Source organism: Elephas maximus, chromosome 2 (genome assembly GCF_024166365.1).
Source record: "Elephas maximus indicus isolate mEleMax1 chromosome 2, mEleMax1 primary haplotype, whole genome shotgun sequence".
Classification (NCBI taxonomy): Eukaryota; Metazoa; Chordata; class Mammalia; order Proboscidea; family Elephantidae; genus Elephas; species Elephas maximus.
The window spans coordinates 199946311-199960878 of NC_064820.1; the positions used below are offsets into that span (position 1 = coordinate 199946311).

The 14568-nt window shown below is 49.8% G+C and overlaps 1 protein-coding gene and 1 non-coding gene across 2 annotated transcripts; one reads left to right on the top strand and one right to left on the bottom strand.

Moving 5' to 3' along the window:
* Nucleotides 1–516: 516 nt before the first annotated feature.
* Nucleotides 517–10719, bottom strand: TRIM41 (tripartite motif containing 41). The gene is made up of 6 exons (XM_049874445.1): nucleotides 9607–10719; nucleotides 5565–5660; nucleotides 3522–3752; nucleotides 2890–2912; nucleotides 2562–2689; nucleotides 517–2140 (listed from the first exon to the last, which is right to left on the bottom strand). The coding sequence occupies exons 1-6, from the start codon at nucleotides 10417–10419 to the stop codon at nucleotides 1539–1541; spliced, it is 1893 nt and encodes a 630-aa protein (XP_049730402.1). The 5' UTR covers nucleotides 10420–10719; the 3' UTR covers nucleotides 517–1538.
* Nucleotides 10720–13815: 3096 nt separating this feature from the next.
* Nucleotides 13816–13888, top strand: TRNAV-CAC (transfer RNA valine (anticodon CAC)). Its single transcript has one exon. It is a non-coding gene; the product is annotated as a tRNA-Val (tRNA).
* The last annotated feature ends 680 nt before the right edge of the window (nucleotides 13889–14568 follow it).

Genomic DNA, 14568 nt, shown 5'->3' on the forward strand with positions numbered 1-14568 from the left:
TGGGACCTGAGATTCCAGCCATGCTGCTGGTCTTCAGACTACACCATTATTATAGGGAATGCTGGAATTTAGTAGTTGTAACAGGCATGGAATAGTTCAAACCCAGCTTACAGCCTAAAGCCATTGCCATTTGCTCTGTACAATTTTCTTAAGCAGTGACTTTAAGATAAATGCAGTCTACTGAAGGTGTAACTTTAACTTCATAGGACTCAAATAGTTCACAATCGGGCTCTGAAAAATGTTTCTAGGCTCTGGGCTTGAGAGCCAGCAAGAGAAACTAAGTAGGGCAGGAGTTACATCCCTGTGTAGATGGGGTTCTGCCGGGTAAGAAATGTGGCAGCTCTATCCCCAAGGCAAAAGGTGAAATTCAACCAGGTAGAAGTGCCCTACGTTTTCTGCCATCTTTTTTTTTATTCACTAGAAGTATGAGTTAACTGTGTAGAAAAAAGGAATCAAATTACTTCTAAGTTACATCTCAGTTCCTGCCCATCTAAAGGAATAAACTCCATAGAAGAAGCAAATAAACTTTTATTCATTTCCACAACACAACCCACATCTCCCTTTCCCCTAGAACATGAATCGACCTCGGCATTAAAGCAGAGGGCAAAAGCTGGTAAGTGACAAAAGGTAAGGGGTTACTAGAAAAATAGATTATACCCAAGGTTCTTCTCATGGGGATCCAAACCCCTGTTCCCAGGCACCCCATCAGGTTGCCAAATGGAACTGAAGGCATGGAGAGATGCTGGGAACTAAGAAATAAGTTGTGTAAGTAATTCCATTGAACAAAGGGGAAAGGAGCCTGGCAGTGAAAGACCTGGAGGGGTGGGAGTGGGGTGAGCTTTGCTCCTAGAGTGAGTGCTGGAAAAAAGAGGGAGCAAATAATTTATTGAATGGTGTAATGGTATGTAGGTTCAATCATGTTGACCACTCCAGATCTCTCATTGAAGCTAAAGTCTGGCCGGTCTATGGAGGTAGAAATAGGGGAAGGAAGGAAAGTTTAGAATCCCTCCCAATTCCCAGGAGAGTACACATTTATTACCCAGCTCTACCCTTTTCTCCAGCCTGCCTCCCCAAAACAGCTTCCAAATCCCTTAGCTAAAAGTTGGTATCAGAAAATGGAAGATGGGGATGTCATGAGTCTTGCCCAAACCCTCCAGCTTCAGAAATGACAGAGGTGGGGAAAAGAAGTTAAGGAATGAAATCTTTCCTCTTCCCCTACTCCCAGCTTAGACTCTGACCCCAAGGGCTGGGCTGGGCAGACAAGGGAGGGAAGGCCAGGCAGCTGTTCTCATTTTCAGGGACCCATGCAGACCTGTTGGGACAGACATAGTAGGTGAGAGAAGGCGGAGCTGGAGGCCAGGAAGGTTCTTTAGGCTCCTAGAGGGAGAAGCAGGGGCCTGGGATCAAGGGGGAGCGGGAGGCAACGCAATAACAAACATTGGAAAGGAGCCTTTGAGCCCCCAAACTTGTGGGCCACCCTCCACCACCACCCGCCCCCCCAGTGCTGACCAGGGGGGCCCCTGCGGGTGGCAGGCCAATCAAGGGCAGAGCTTGATGCGGGTACCCTTGGAGAGCACCCGGAAGAAAGGGAAGACACGCTCGCCCAGGAAGGCAGCCGAGAAAGTGTGGATGTGGGCCAGAGTCTCCGCGTTGTAGAAGCCCAGGCGCCCAGCCTCGTAGTCCAGGTACACACCAAAGCGCCGTGGTTTCTCACTTGGGCTCAGCAGTGTCTGCTCCGTTGAGCTCTGCGCTTGGTAGCGTTTACCATTGGTGCCCACGCACCACACTTCCCGCTGGAGCAGAGGCTGCTGGGGCAGGTGGAGGCGGCGGCGGCGATGGTGATGGCGCGAGGAGCTGGCATCCCCACTGCCCACGGAGGGCCCCCCAGAGCCCACCTTTTCCTTGTGATGGGTTGATTCACGGGCAGCACCCACTGCCCAGCCCCGCCGCCCGCCCACCTCTACCTCCCAGTAGTGCCGGCCAGAGCGGAAGCCCTGAGCCCCCAGTACACAGCAGTCAGCCGAGAAGCGCTTGGGGTGGTCAGCAACCTCTTGCCGCCGCTCTGCCAGGCGGACCCCACGGCGATCAGGGGACAGCATCAGGGCTGGGTGAGCCGTGTCAGGGTCCAGCGTCAGGTCCACTTGGAAGAGGAGAGGACAAATATACTATGGCTGGCTGGAACAGCTATTCCTCATCAGCAGTCAACTCCATGGGTTCTCCCTTTCCTGCTGCCCATCCCCCACCCTCCAATCCAACTCTCCTCAGCTCCCCACCCCCTAGAGACTCAGGTTCCTATTGGTTCCACCATCTTGCTCCCATCTTGCTCCCACGACACCTGACAGCTCTTCCATCTGGCCCCTGCCCTTCCTAGCACTCCACACCCCTAAAACCTACCTGGGCTAGGACACAGGCTACCCTTGGCATTCAAGCCCCAAAGGTGCCCACCTATATCCTGCTCCATCACAGCACCCCACTTTCCCTGGGCCCCCACTTTCCCTCAGGCCCAACCTCAGGTCTGTGAAGGGAAAGGTAAAGGAAGGTCATACAGGTGACCTCCCTACCTCGGGCAGCCTGACAGAACATCCGGCTCATTTTCCTCACGATGGCATCTGTCAGGAAGTCATGGCTATGGGGTTGGCACGGGTCAGGGGACCAGGCCTCTGGGGGCTGCAGCTGTACTTCTTCACACCTGGAGGAAGGGGACCGGGCAGGGGGTGGGACCACGATATTCCCAGAGGAAAGAGCAGAAGCTGAGGGGAAGGAGAGGAGGGTCCAGGAGGCAGAAACGCAGGTCCTGGGAAAGGAAGGAGAGGAGAGGGATACCCAAGAGAGGAAGGGATGGGGAACCAGATGCTACTGGGTCACAAAGGGTAAAGGGTGGGAACACACCTATTGAAAGTCTCCTTGATGTCCTGGGAATAACAAAACAAAAAGAGGGAAAGGGAGAAAGAGACAAAGAGTCAGCTGCACAGGGATGGCTCCTTTCTCCCAGTCTCCAGCCAAAGGACTGAAATGAATAGGGAGGGGAAAGCAGCACCCTCAATGACCTCAGTAACTGTGAATCCACCTCAGTTGTCCTATGCCTCTCACACCTAACCTGTCTCATCCTGTACTGTGCTCTGTGATTCTAAGTAAGCCAGTACTAGAATTTTCACAATATAACTTGGTCACTTTTCAGGATATCATTGTCAAAAATTATTTCCCTCTCATTTAAACCCCACCTACAATGATTTCTTTCTCTTCATGTGTATACTGGTCACTCACACACACACACACACACACACACACACACACACACACACCATTCCACATTAACTCTGGCTCCAGCCTCAAAAAACTGTTGTGGTGTTCAGGTTAAACTATTATAGCTCCTCTCAAGGAGGAAAGAGGCAACTCTGGACAAACACTGGTAACTCTGGTAAGCACTGCCTGACGGAGCAAACAGACAGGCACAGGGTGCTGGGAGCGGGACCATGGCAAACCCAGGCAGTAGGGGGCAGGGGGAAGGGGACAGTGCTTACCTGGAGCAGCCGCAGGCCCCCCTGCTGGCTCCGCTCCTGGGCCTCCGCCAGCAGGCGGCTCAGCTGGGCAGCCTGGTCTGAGAGGCGAATGGCTGCTGCTCCTGCACGCCCCAGCTGGGCTTCATGCATCTCTCGGAGGCGCCGCTCCAGCCCTGCCTGCTCTTCGGCCAGAAACCGTGTCAGCCGCCCAAACTCTGAGGCCACTGCTGCCAGCTCTGACTTCATCTGGCTCTAGAATGATGGAAAAGGGGATAGTGGGTATTACTTCAACATACAGATAAGTCTCTAGTTTTGCAACTGCTGCCCCTCAACCCAAGGCAAAGGGACCCTGCATCCCCTTGGGCCAAGAAACACCTTGGAATGAAAAGCAGCCCCTGGCACCCTCCTTACTTCTCGGCCTTCCCAGGCCCACTCCCATACTCACGGCACACCGCCCTGAAACCAACTTCTGCCTGGAATATCTACCATGTCTGCCTAACTTTGATTCATTCTTCAAGTCTAAGCTTTAAATATTCCCTGAGAGAAGCCTTCCCTCCAGGTCTAAGTCAGGACAACCCCACTAAGTATCACTGTATCCCTTCATAGCATGTATCTCAATCTGAAATTTCATATTTATGTGGGAGTATCTTTTAACCACTTACTCCCCCACTGCACCATAAGCTCTCCACCAGCAGAAACTGGGTATGTCTTTCTTTGCCACAGTGTCCTTAGACCCTGGCACAGTGCCTACCACAGAGTAGGCACTTGGTAAGAAGTTTTTGAAGTGAATGAATAATTCAGGAATCAAGGCACTGAAGTTAGGGTTCTGACTATAACACTACTTGCAGTGACCTTGAAAAAGTCACTCAATCCCTCCAGATCAGAGGTCAGCAAACTTCTGCAAAAGTCCAGATAGTAAATATTTTAGGCTTTGTGCGCCAAGAGGCAAAATCAAGGATATTATATAGGTATTCACATAACAGGAGAGAAAACTCCCGCCCAGCCCACCCCATTTGCCTGGAGTGAGCCATCCCAAGTGGTGGTCACACTTTTTGCCCAGTTACCATTAGCTGGAAATACTCTTGGGGTAAAGAATAAGGTTCCACAATGGGGAGGCAGGTCCTGGCTGAGTAGAGGGACACACACACAGCCACCACAGTCTGTTTCACTTCCTCCCCAAGTGACAGATCCCAGTGCATCTTTCCCTGAAGGCTTCTCTCCTCCTGGAGAGCCCAGAAGTCTCAACTTGGACAGCTGGCCAGAGGCAAGACGACTCCCCGACTCCTAGACTAAGACTCCTTGGCTCAGGGCCCAGCAATGGTCAACAGCAGAGTCCCTCATGTGTAGAGTGTAACCATCATGGGCCCTGGAAACTGGCATAGCCCAGCCACTGGCCAGGGAGGCAAGCACTGGGAGCAAGGTGGGAGAGGAACAGAGGGGGATGTCCTGGCACGGTCTCAGAAACTTGTAGTGCTAGCCCACTCCAGCAGTGCCCACCCACCTTACAAGAACAGGCAGTAGAGAGAGCAATTATGAAGGGAAAAAAAAAATCTAAAAACACTGCTCTAGAAAATATTAAGGTCTTTGCAGTGCTAACATTCACTAATTCCTCTTCCCCACTAAACACCTTGGCTCCCTCCAGAGGGCACAGCAAGCCTCCCCAGACCATGTCCCTCTGCCCACTGCCAGCACCCCAACCTGGGGGCTCTCTGAAGGTGGTTCTGTGGGGTCTGTCTTGCCCTCTTCCTGCCCTCTGTGCTTACCCTTGATGTGAGGGGCAGCATGGCTGGCACAGCACAGGCTCTGGGGCTGGGCGTCCAAAGTAGAAATCCTACCTTGCAGCCTTGGACCAGCCACCCAACCTCTCCAAGCCAGGCCTTGGTTTTCACTTCACTCCATTTTGCAATCTAGGAGCATGCCTCCTGGCCCTCTTGAGTCCTCCTCTTCTCAGGACCCTGGAAAGTCGTCTACCCTTCTCCTAGTCACCACTGTAAGAGTGGGCAGCCCTGTCTTCCTTGCCTCCACTATAGAACCAGTCAGTCCCAGCCAAAGACATTTGCCCACCTTTAGCTCGGTCACCCGCCTCTCCTCCTTGGCCTTCATCTTCTGCACAGCCTCCAAGTGCTTCTTCAGTGGTTCCAAGTGGCCCTGCAGTTTGGCCTGAAGGAATGGGAAAAGGAAGGTTAGAGGCCTGGGCTGGGAGAGACACTTGCGCCTTCAGAGCCCACCTCCCTCATCCTTCCCGCAGTGGGTTGGGCCTCAAAGCCTGGTTTACACCACAGGTGTAAAATATGAGCATCTTACTCCCTTCCTCCCCTTTCTTAGGTCATGACAAAGACCTCTGACTCTCCCCCTGTACTTATGCACAGAAGCCCCATGTGTGTTCTTTAAACGTGAGATTTTTATGACTACAAAGCCCCACACTCAGTGTTTTGGTGGATCTGGCTTTCCACGCCACACCACACCACACAGTCCTTCCATATGAACATTCCTGCCTTTGGTCCCTTCCCCCTCACAGGCAATCCTCTTCACAGCCTGCCCAGCAGTTATCTCTAAACATTTTTCTGATGATTTTGTGCCTGTGCTAAAAATTCTTCAGTTGTTCTCTGCCACTTGCAGAATATAAGGTTCATTGCCCCTACATTTTCTAGCCTCACCTACATCCACCCCTTCTACACCCAATCTTAGTTTTAGCCACATTAAACTATTTCTCTTCTCCTGAGTGTAATTCCATACCTTTAACCACATAGTTTCCTCTGCCTGGGGCTGACCTTCCCTACTTGGTCCAAGACATTTTTCCTTTAAGACCCAGCTCCCTGACCATGACCCTGATCCTCCCCACCTTTGACTCCAAGGAACTCTGAACAAAACCTTTACAATATCATAATCATTTACAAGTGTGCCTCCCTTATGACACCGCAGTCTCTCTCCTAGGAGCAGGGACCCACTTTAACTTCCATGCTCTCTCTGCCTATCTGTTCTCTCTCCCACTCAACTAGCAGTTGCTAAATGGAAAACAAAAACCTCTCCTCCTAAAGGTTTAACTTGCATAGCACATACGCAAGCAAGTTCTGTTTTCCAACAATTTGTAGCAAAGTGTTTTTCTTTCAAGAGCTGTTAGGGAGACCAGAATGGGTGAAATAAACCCTACTTGTGTGCCTTTTTCTTCTTTATGTCTTCTACTTCTTCAGCCTTCCTCTCTAGTTTTCCTTGAAGGGTAATACAAGATAGAAATTAAGATCTTAAGCCTAGACCCAGTCAGATCTGGACCGGAACACAACTAGATGACTGAGGCAAACCAGCTTCAGTTTCCTCATCTTAGAATGAGAATAACAGAATCTACTTCATGCAGCATTTGCTTAGCACAGTGTCTGCCATATAACAAAACAGCAGTAAATGTTATCTAATATTCACTACCTAGAACTTAAGCCAAACCCTGGTGGCGTGGTAAAGTGCTACAGCTGCTAACCAAGAGGTCAGCAGTTCGAATCCACCAGGCGCTCCTTGGAAACTCTATGGGGCAGTTCTACTCTGTCCTATAGGGTTGCTATGAGTCCGAATTGACTTGACGGCAGTGGTTTTTGATTAAGGCCTTAAGCCTGCCATTGACACCCTGATAATGACCCTTGAACTAAAGAGGTTACTGACCCCGAGTTCTAAAAACAGTTGCTGCAGAGGATAAGTGATTGTAGAAAACATTACAGCAATAAGACTGTGGTCAATCCATAACATAAAAATAGCATAAACTATACAAAATTTTACCTTTTGATATTACTTTCTATTTTTCTACAAGTGTCATTGATTTCCACTCCATTAATTCAGAATTTAGATTTAATACTTCTCTTAAATTCCTGACAAAAATTCAATCAATAATCCAACTACATAACTATTTAAGAGAGATTTTCAAGGACCTTCAATTTTTTACAACTTTATTTAAAAATCATTTGTGCATGATTCAGTTAAGAAATGTTTCTAGAAAACAGTGTCAAGCTAGTCATTGTATGTATCTGAAAAGGACAGACTACTCCTCCATAACAGAGTTTGTAAGTCAGAAACGGAATCACTCAAATTAGGATATAATAAAATTTACTTGTCAAGTTGATTCCAAATCATGGTGACCCCGTATGTACAGAGTAGAACTGTGTTGCATAGGATTTAGAAGGCTGTGACCTTTTGGAAGCAAAGAGCCAGGCCTGTTTACTGAGGTGCTACTGGATGGGTTCGAACCACCAACCTTTAGGCTAAGAGTTGAATGCTTAACTGTTTATACCACCCATGGACTCCCTTCAGGGCCTAAAACAGGATTTTCAGGCAGCTGGCATTTGGTAGATGTGACCAATACAAATAAAATCCAGTTTCAGAAGGTCCTTAGAGGAGTCCTGCAGGAGAGTGGAGGAAAGGAGGTGGAATGCCCACGGAGAGTCTATCCCTGGTTCCAGTTAACGGAGTGACTGCACATTGTGTGACTGGTACAGTTAACTAGGAACTGAGGGGATATAAAAAGACAACGGGTGTTCATAACCTCCCATAAGGATACACGGGTAAAAGGCAGGTGATGTTAACCAATGCAGTGATTCCTAAACTGGGCTGGGCTCTCCTAAGAATTCTCCCCACACCAATTCAGAATCTCTAATGGTAGGACCCACTGTACTTTTGAAAAGTTCCCCTAGGAATTATGAGAGTTAGCCAGGTTTGACAATCACTCCTTGAAAGGAATAGTTAGTGATAAAGGGATATAGGTCTTAGCCGTACATACTCAGAGCTGAGAAGCCCTAGACATGTTACTCTAAAATTGACATAACAACAACAACGAACCTAACTTGAGGTGACTGTAGGAATCAGGAGAAGGTGTGAAAACACAAGTCAGAGCAAAACAGCACCGCACAGACCACAAAGAAGTAGCCACCCTCTCCTTCTCCTGGTCCTGCTGCTTTCAACCCATCCAGGCTTTGGCTTAGTAGTATTTACAAACAAATCTCCTTCACCTATGTCCAAGAAGAGTCAAGATCAGAAGAAGGGGGCAAGATATTACCCAAACCAGAATCGGTCTCCAAAGAGGAAGGTCACATGTCAGAAATGTCAAACTAACAACAGACATCCAAATGGTGGTAACAGCTTCTAATGGATCGGGGGGCAGGGGAGTCATAACCAAATCCATTTATTAGTAGCTCTGTGGTCCTGTATACATTACACCTTTCTGGTTCTGTCTCCCAATCTGTAAAACGGGAATGAAAACATACCAAAATCACAGTTTTTTAAGCTTTAAATAAGAAAGTCCAGGAAAAGCGTTTAGTAGAGTACCTGGTATACACAGTAAGTGTTCGATAAATAAATTAAAAAACCCAGTAAATATTAACTATTAATCCTGACTTGATGGCACCTAACAACAACAGCAATCATGGAGAAATTAAAGTTCAAAAGATTCAGAGACTTGCCCAACACTTGACGGCAAATAAGTGGCAGAACCAGGTCATCTAACTTAAAAAGCTTCTCTCTTTTTTCTGTATGTTACAAAAAGTAAGAAGTTCTGGTCAGTATATCAGACTGCTGCAGATCCTACAAAAGTTCTCAAGGGGAGAACCAAACCAAATCATGGGGTGGGTAGGGAACTCCAGTCAGGAGACAAGTGGGGGGCACCTGTCATTTTTACGCTCTGCTTCAGAGCCCAAATTATTGTTCTCTGAGAGTCCCCATCTCTTGGGGTCTCCGTCAAAGACAGGCTTAAGATTTACCCAGAGGAAGTGGAGACTAGTATTAAAGCACTAGGGGCCTGTCACCTGCACTCCTACACTTAGGGACAGTGGAAGAGTGAAACAGTAGTGGCCTGCTCTACGGGAGATGCAGCCCAGTAATCTGGCATCATCAGCTTTGCCTTATATCCTTTGAGGAGGCCAGTCTTCGCTGGTCTTCTTTGCTGTATCTCCTTTGTCGGTGTACAGGACCCTTCTGACCCTACCCCACCTGGGTGCCAGTAAGTAAATGCTCACATAAGGAGAATCAGCTCACCAGTACATGAGGTTCTTGGGGGGGAAAGACGCTTCCATTTCCCAGCTCCCCTTACTTTCTCTCCACCCCCACTAAATTCCCATCTTCTCTCTTCTCTCACCTTGTACTCCTGCACCACCTCCTCCAATGGCACCACGCTGTGCTGTTTGTGGCTCCTGGATTCTCGGCACACTACACAGATGGCCTCTTCGTCCACTTCACAGAAGAGTTTCAGGGCTTCTTGGTGTTTGGGGCAGATGCCCTGCTCGTTCCCACGACTCGCTCGACCAGGGGCTGGGTGCATCTGCCGAATCACTTGGACCATGTTGGCTAGCTGCAAGTTCGGACGGAAGCTCCGCCGGGGAAAGCTCTTTCGGCACTGGGGGCAAGTGAAGCACCTCCGAGGGGCAGGAGGCGGAGGCAGTGGGGTGACGGGATCTAGCTCCTCTTCCTCATCCTCCTCCAGTACCTCCTCCTCGTCCTCCTCATCCTCCCCCCTCAGGTCCTCCTCCATGTTCCCCAAGTAGTAGTCCAGGTCTTCCTCCTCGTCCTCCTCCTCCCACACGTAGTCCATGTTGTCCCAGTTAGACCCGCCCATGCCATTGGTCCAGAACACTCCCTCTTCTTCCTCCTCGACCTCCTCCTCCATATCGCCCTCATAGTCTTCGTCCCGCATGGGGGTGTCCCACCCCCCGCCGGCTCCCACAGCCTCCACTTCTTCCTCGTCTCCGTCCTCCTCCTCCTCCTCCTCCCGGTCTAACTCGTCCCTGTCCTCTTCATCCTCCCCGCCCCACAACTGGGTTACACACACTCGGCAGAAGTTGTGCCCGCAGCCGATGGACACGGGGTCCGTGAAGTAATCGAGGCAGATGGCGCACACCGCCTCCTCCTGAAGGGTCTGCACAGGGTTGGGTGTCATGGCAACGGCAGCCATCTTAGCGTCCAGTCAGCCAGTTTAGATGTACGGTGGGGGCGGGGAGGGGGGCGGGGGGTCTTCCCTCTCAGACGCCCTGGCGACCCGGCCCCACCCCCAGCCCTGCCTCTCCACAGCTCGCTTCAAGTGCCGCCTGAGAAATGTTCTTCTGACAACCCACCCCTCCACACAGAGCTCCCTACTCCCAGACGACAACCGTGTCTCTGCGTGGGCAAGGGAAAAAGCTGAACGCTATCGCCAACTCCCTCAGGTGGCCCTGAGTGCAAATCCACCCCAACGCTTCCCTGGCCTCCTCATAAACCCCCGCCCCTCCTCACTTCCTGGCCCCGCCCCCTCACTTCCGATTTCTCACCCAACACTTCCGGCGTCTACGCGCCAGACAGGCTCGTGAGTTTCCCCCCCCTTCCCCGGTCCCTGGGCGACAGGAAACGGCGAGGAGACGCTCTAGCGGGCACTCGGGAACAGGGCGGGAGGGATAGGACATAGGAGCCCTACATCTCTGTGATGCGGCGGGGTGCGGAACGCAGAGCAAAAGCCCCGCCCTTCCCCTCCTCAGTCACTGGAGAGAAACTTGGGAGAACGGTGGGAGTACTTGGCGGCTGTCCGCTCTCGGTGCCATGACCGAATCGGCCGGGCGCCCCCCTACCGGCCGAGTACAAATGACACCCGGGCCTCAGCGCTGCCGGTGCCGGAAGCAGAGGGGCGGGGCTTCCTTGAGCGCTCTGCAGCGCTTCGGCCCTTCTAGGCGGAGGACTTTGTTGTTCGAGCGCTCAGATTTCCTCGGTGATGGATCAGGGGGCGGAGCCAGAGACACCCTACCACTATAGTTGGCCTTGTCAAAAACCTCAATTGTTTACAGAAACATGAAAAATTAGCGTAACGGAATATATTTATTGAGTAGATACTATTCCACTCAGGCAGCGGTCACCCGAACGTGTTGGGAAGACTCTCCGAGAGGAGACTGTGAAAGCGGGTTATAAAGGTCAATGTTATGTTAATTTATCAAGAGATAACATCAAGCACAGGGCAGGTTACAGAAACAGTCAACAAGGACATGCCATATATTCTAAAACAGCCTTTAGCCAGACCCTGGAACTTCTGCATTTCGAAGCTGAATGCACAATGCCTAAGGCCAATGTCTCTGCTAAGCGGCATACTGAACTCGTTTGACCTGAAGGTGACTCCAGGGAACCAGTTCTTTAAAGGTTCAAAAGAACACCTAAGGGCTGATGGCCTGGGTGGGTCACCCCACTTCCATGAACCCAGAAATCTGGATTTCAGGAGAATCAAAACGATTTTGTCAGCATCTTCCATGCCCATTTTAGAGATTGTTGCCTGATCACTGTAGCCTCCTGTAGGTGAACTTCCCTAACTCCCATCCGTAAAGGGATGGTGACAGATCTTCACACGAGGAGCTCTGGAGTCGCAGTGGTTAAGACCTCCACTGCTAATCAAAAGGTGGGCAGTTCAAATCTACCAGCTGCTCCTTGGAAACCCTGTGGCCGCTCTAACCAATAGGGTCACGCTGAATGGTAATCGACTCTACCCAATGGGTCTGGCTTTTGGTATATCCACACAGTGGAACACTATCTGTAAAATGCAAATCCATCTTCAAGATTTATTAAGTGAAAAAAGCAAGATACAGGCAATGTCCGGGCTATGAACGAGATTCCTTCCAAAAGTGTGCCTTTAAGTCAAACTCGTAGGTAAGCTGGAACAGGTGCATATGTTTCTTATTTAGCCTTCAGTGCAAGAAAAGTCTCGATGCCTTTTCAGTGATTTAAAAGTTGCCTGTGCAGCAAGTGAAGGTGATTGTGATGAAAAATTTGTTGCAAGTAGCAAGCAGTTGGTTCAATCATTTAAAAGTAAAGACAAATTTACATAAAGGGCAGGTACCAGTTGTCCATAAGTCTGACATCAGTAATCTCGGGACTTACTGCACAGTGTGTAGAGTATGTCCTCATCTGTAAAAAAGAGGAATATGTTTCAAAGATGTATTTGATATTTGCACATTCCTGCGCTTCAGTTTACTCATGCAAAATGAGGATAATAGTACCTACCTCAGAGGTTTGTGAGAATCAGAGCAAATATGTAAACCGACAGAACAGTGCTAAGCACATAGTAAGCGAGATACATTAGCTACGCATTACTTATCCTTTTCATCAATGTCTCTGCAAAGATACTGGCAGCCGAGTTCTGCTGAGAAGGCAACGGAATGGCCAAGGGTCACGAGTAGGAAAGACACTTTCCCTGTATCTTTCTGTCTTCTTTGAATTTTGAACCAAGTGAATGCATTACCTTAAAAAAATGAAAATACAAAACTTTCTAAATGCCATCGATTAATTCAACTAATACTTTCCGAGCTGTGCACCACACATATTCTGCTCACAGAAAGCCTCAAGGTTTGTCTTCTTGGTGCCCTCGTCTACGAACAGGGCCTCGGACTGGGTTTGTGGAATTGATTTTACTTGAGGCAATTCTGTCCAGGCTGTGGAATTGTAGTAGTAAAGATGCCGCTGTGGTACCCAACATCACTACTAAGTGGATTTCATGTGTGATAGCAGTAGTTCTAGATGCTTTGTTTAAACTTCTTGTAATTAACAGCAATAACAAAAACCTGTGAGCCAAGTTCCTGCCCATAATGTTCCCGGTGGTGCAGTTGTTAAGTGCTCGGCTCCTAACCGAAAGGTCAGCTCTGAGACAGAAAGATGTGGCAATAACCTCCAGTAAAGATTTTTTAAAAAATGCGAATCACCCTATAGGACGGAGTAGAACTGCCCCGTGGAGTTTCCAAGGCTGTAATCTTTACAGAAGGGCACTGCCACCTCTTTTCTCCCACTGACCTGCTGGTTGGTTCGAACTCCGGTTAGCAGCCGAGCGCTTAACCACTGCACCACCAGGACTCCTTCCACAAAACGTTACAGCCTTGGAAACCTTATCGGACAGTTCTACTCTGTCCTCTGGGGTCGCTATGAGTCGGAATGGACTGAATGGCAATGGGTAATGTATGTGCAGAATTGCCAGCGAGTGCCAAATGCTGAGCGGTACCAGGGCACCACATCCAGAGTTTACCCCTTTTTTTTTGGAGACACTTTTCGCCTCGTGAGGAACTCCAGAAGAACAGGAGGTTCCGAAGTGGGTGGTCCGGGGACTCTGAGCGGCTGACCCAAGGCGCGAAAAGCCACGAACCCGGCGGTTCGCAGAGTGCGCGCAGATGTGAGCTGAGCGGGCGCCCGCCCAGACGCACTGGCTTTAGCGCTAGAAGTCAGGCCACGGGACTTGAACACTGCGGAGTGGCAGTGCGACGCGCCTTTGCGGATTGCAGTCGCACTTAGAGCTGCCATTCTCTGCCACGTGTAGTTTGAGGATTGTATTAAGGATGTGCTGATAATCTGTGTTTTTGTAGTGTAGTGGCTATCACGTTCGCCTCACACGCGAAAAGTCCCCGGTTCGAAACCGGGCGGAAACAGCCTTTTCTGGTCTATTTTTCATTTCGATGCCCACGTCTTCACGGTTATCTCGTCTGCGGCTCGAGATAGGGGGAGGGTGCTGTCACATGGAGGCATATACAGACAGATGTGTGTATCTAATCTGTGTTTCAGGGAAACAGTAAAGCGCGATCACAGCAGAGCTGGGCTCACACCAGATCATAAATGTTCACAATGTCAATTCAGCTAAAAAAAATTTTTTTTTTTTTACTACTCTTGCCTTCGGAAGCCTGGGCCGCCACCTCCTCCGGATAAGGGCTGTAGGTTGTAGGCTTCGGATCCCCGGACCTTTGTGTCTAGGGCGCAGCCAGGCGCACAGTAAGTGATCCATGAATTCTTGTGCAATTAATTCTGCAAAACTCCTTGAAGTGTGTCCGCACGCCTGCTGTGTATCCCGGTTTCCTGAGGCCGAAGAAAAAGGGTTGCGGATGTTGTCAGACTATCTCAGTCGGTAGGGCACGAGACTCGTGAACTCACGGATTTGAGCCCCACATTGGGCGTGTATTCTCTTTTGAAAATGAAAATGGCTAAGGAATTTTTGTGCCAAAGAAGAGTCGGAGGGAGACTGAGTGGGCTTTGGCATCGTGGACTGGCGGTGTTCGCCGAAGCTTGGCCAGACAGGAGGTCGCCCAGGTACTGACTAGAAGACCTCGAGTTGGAA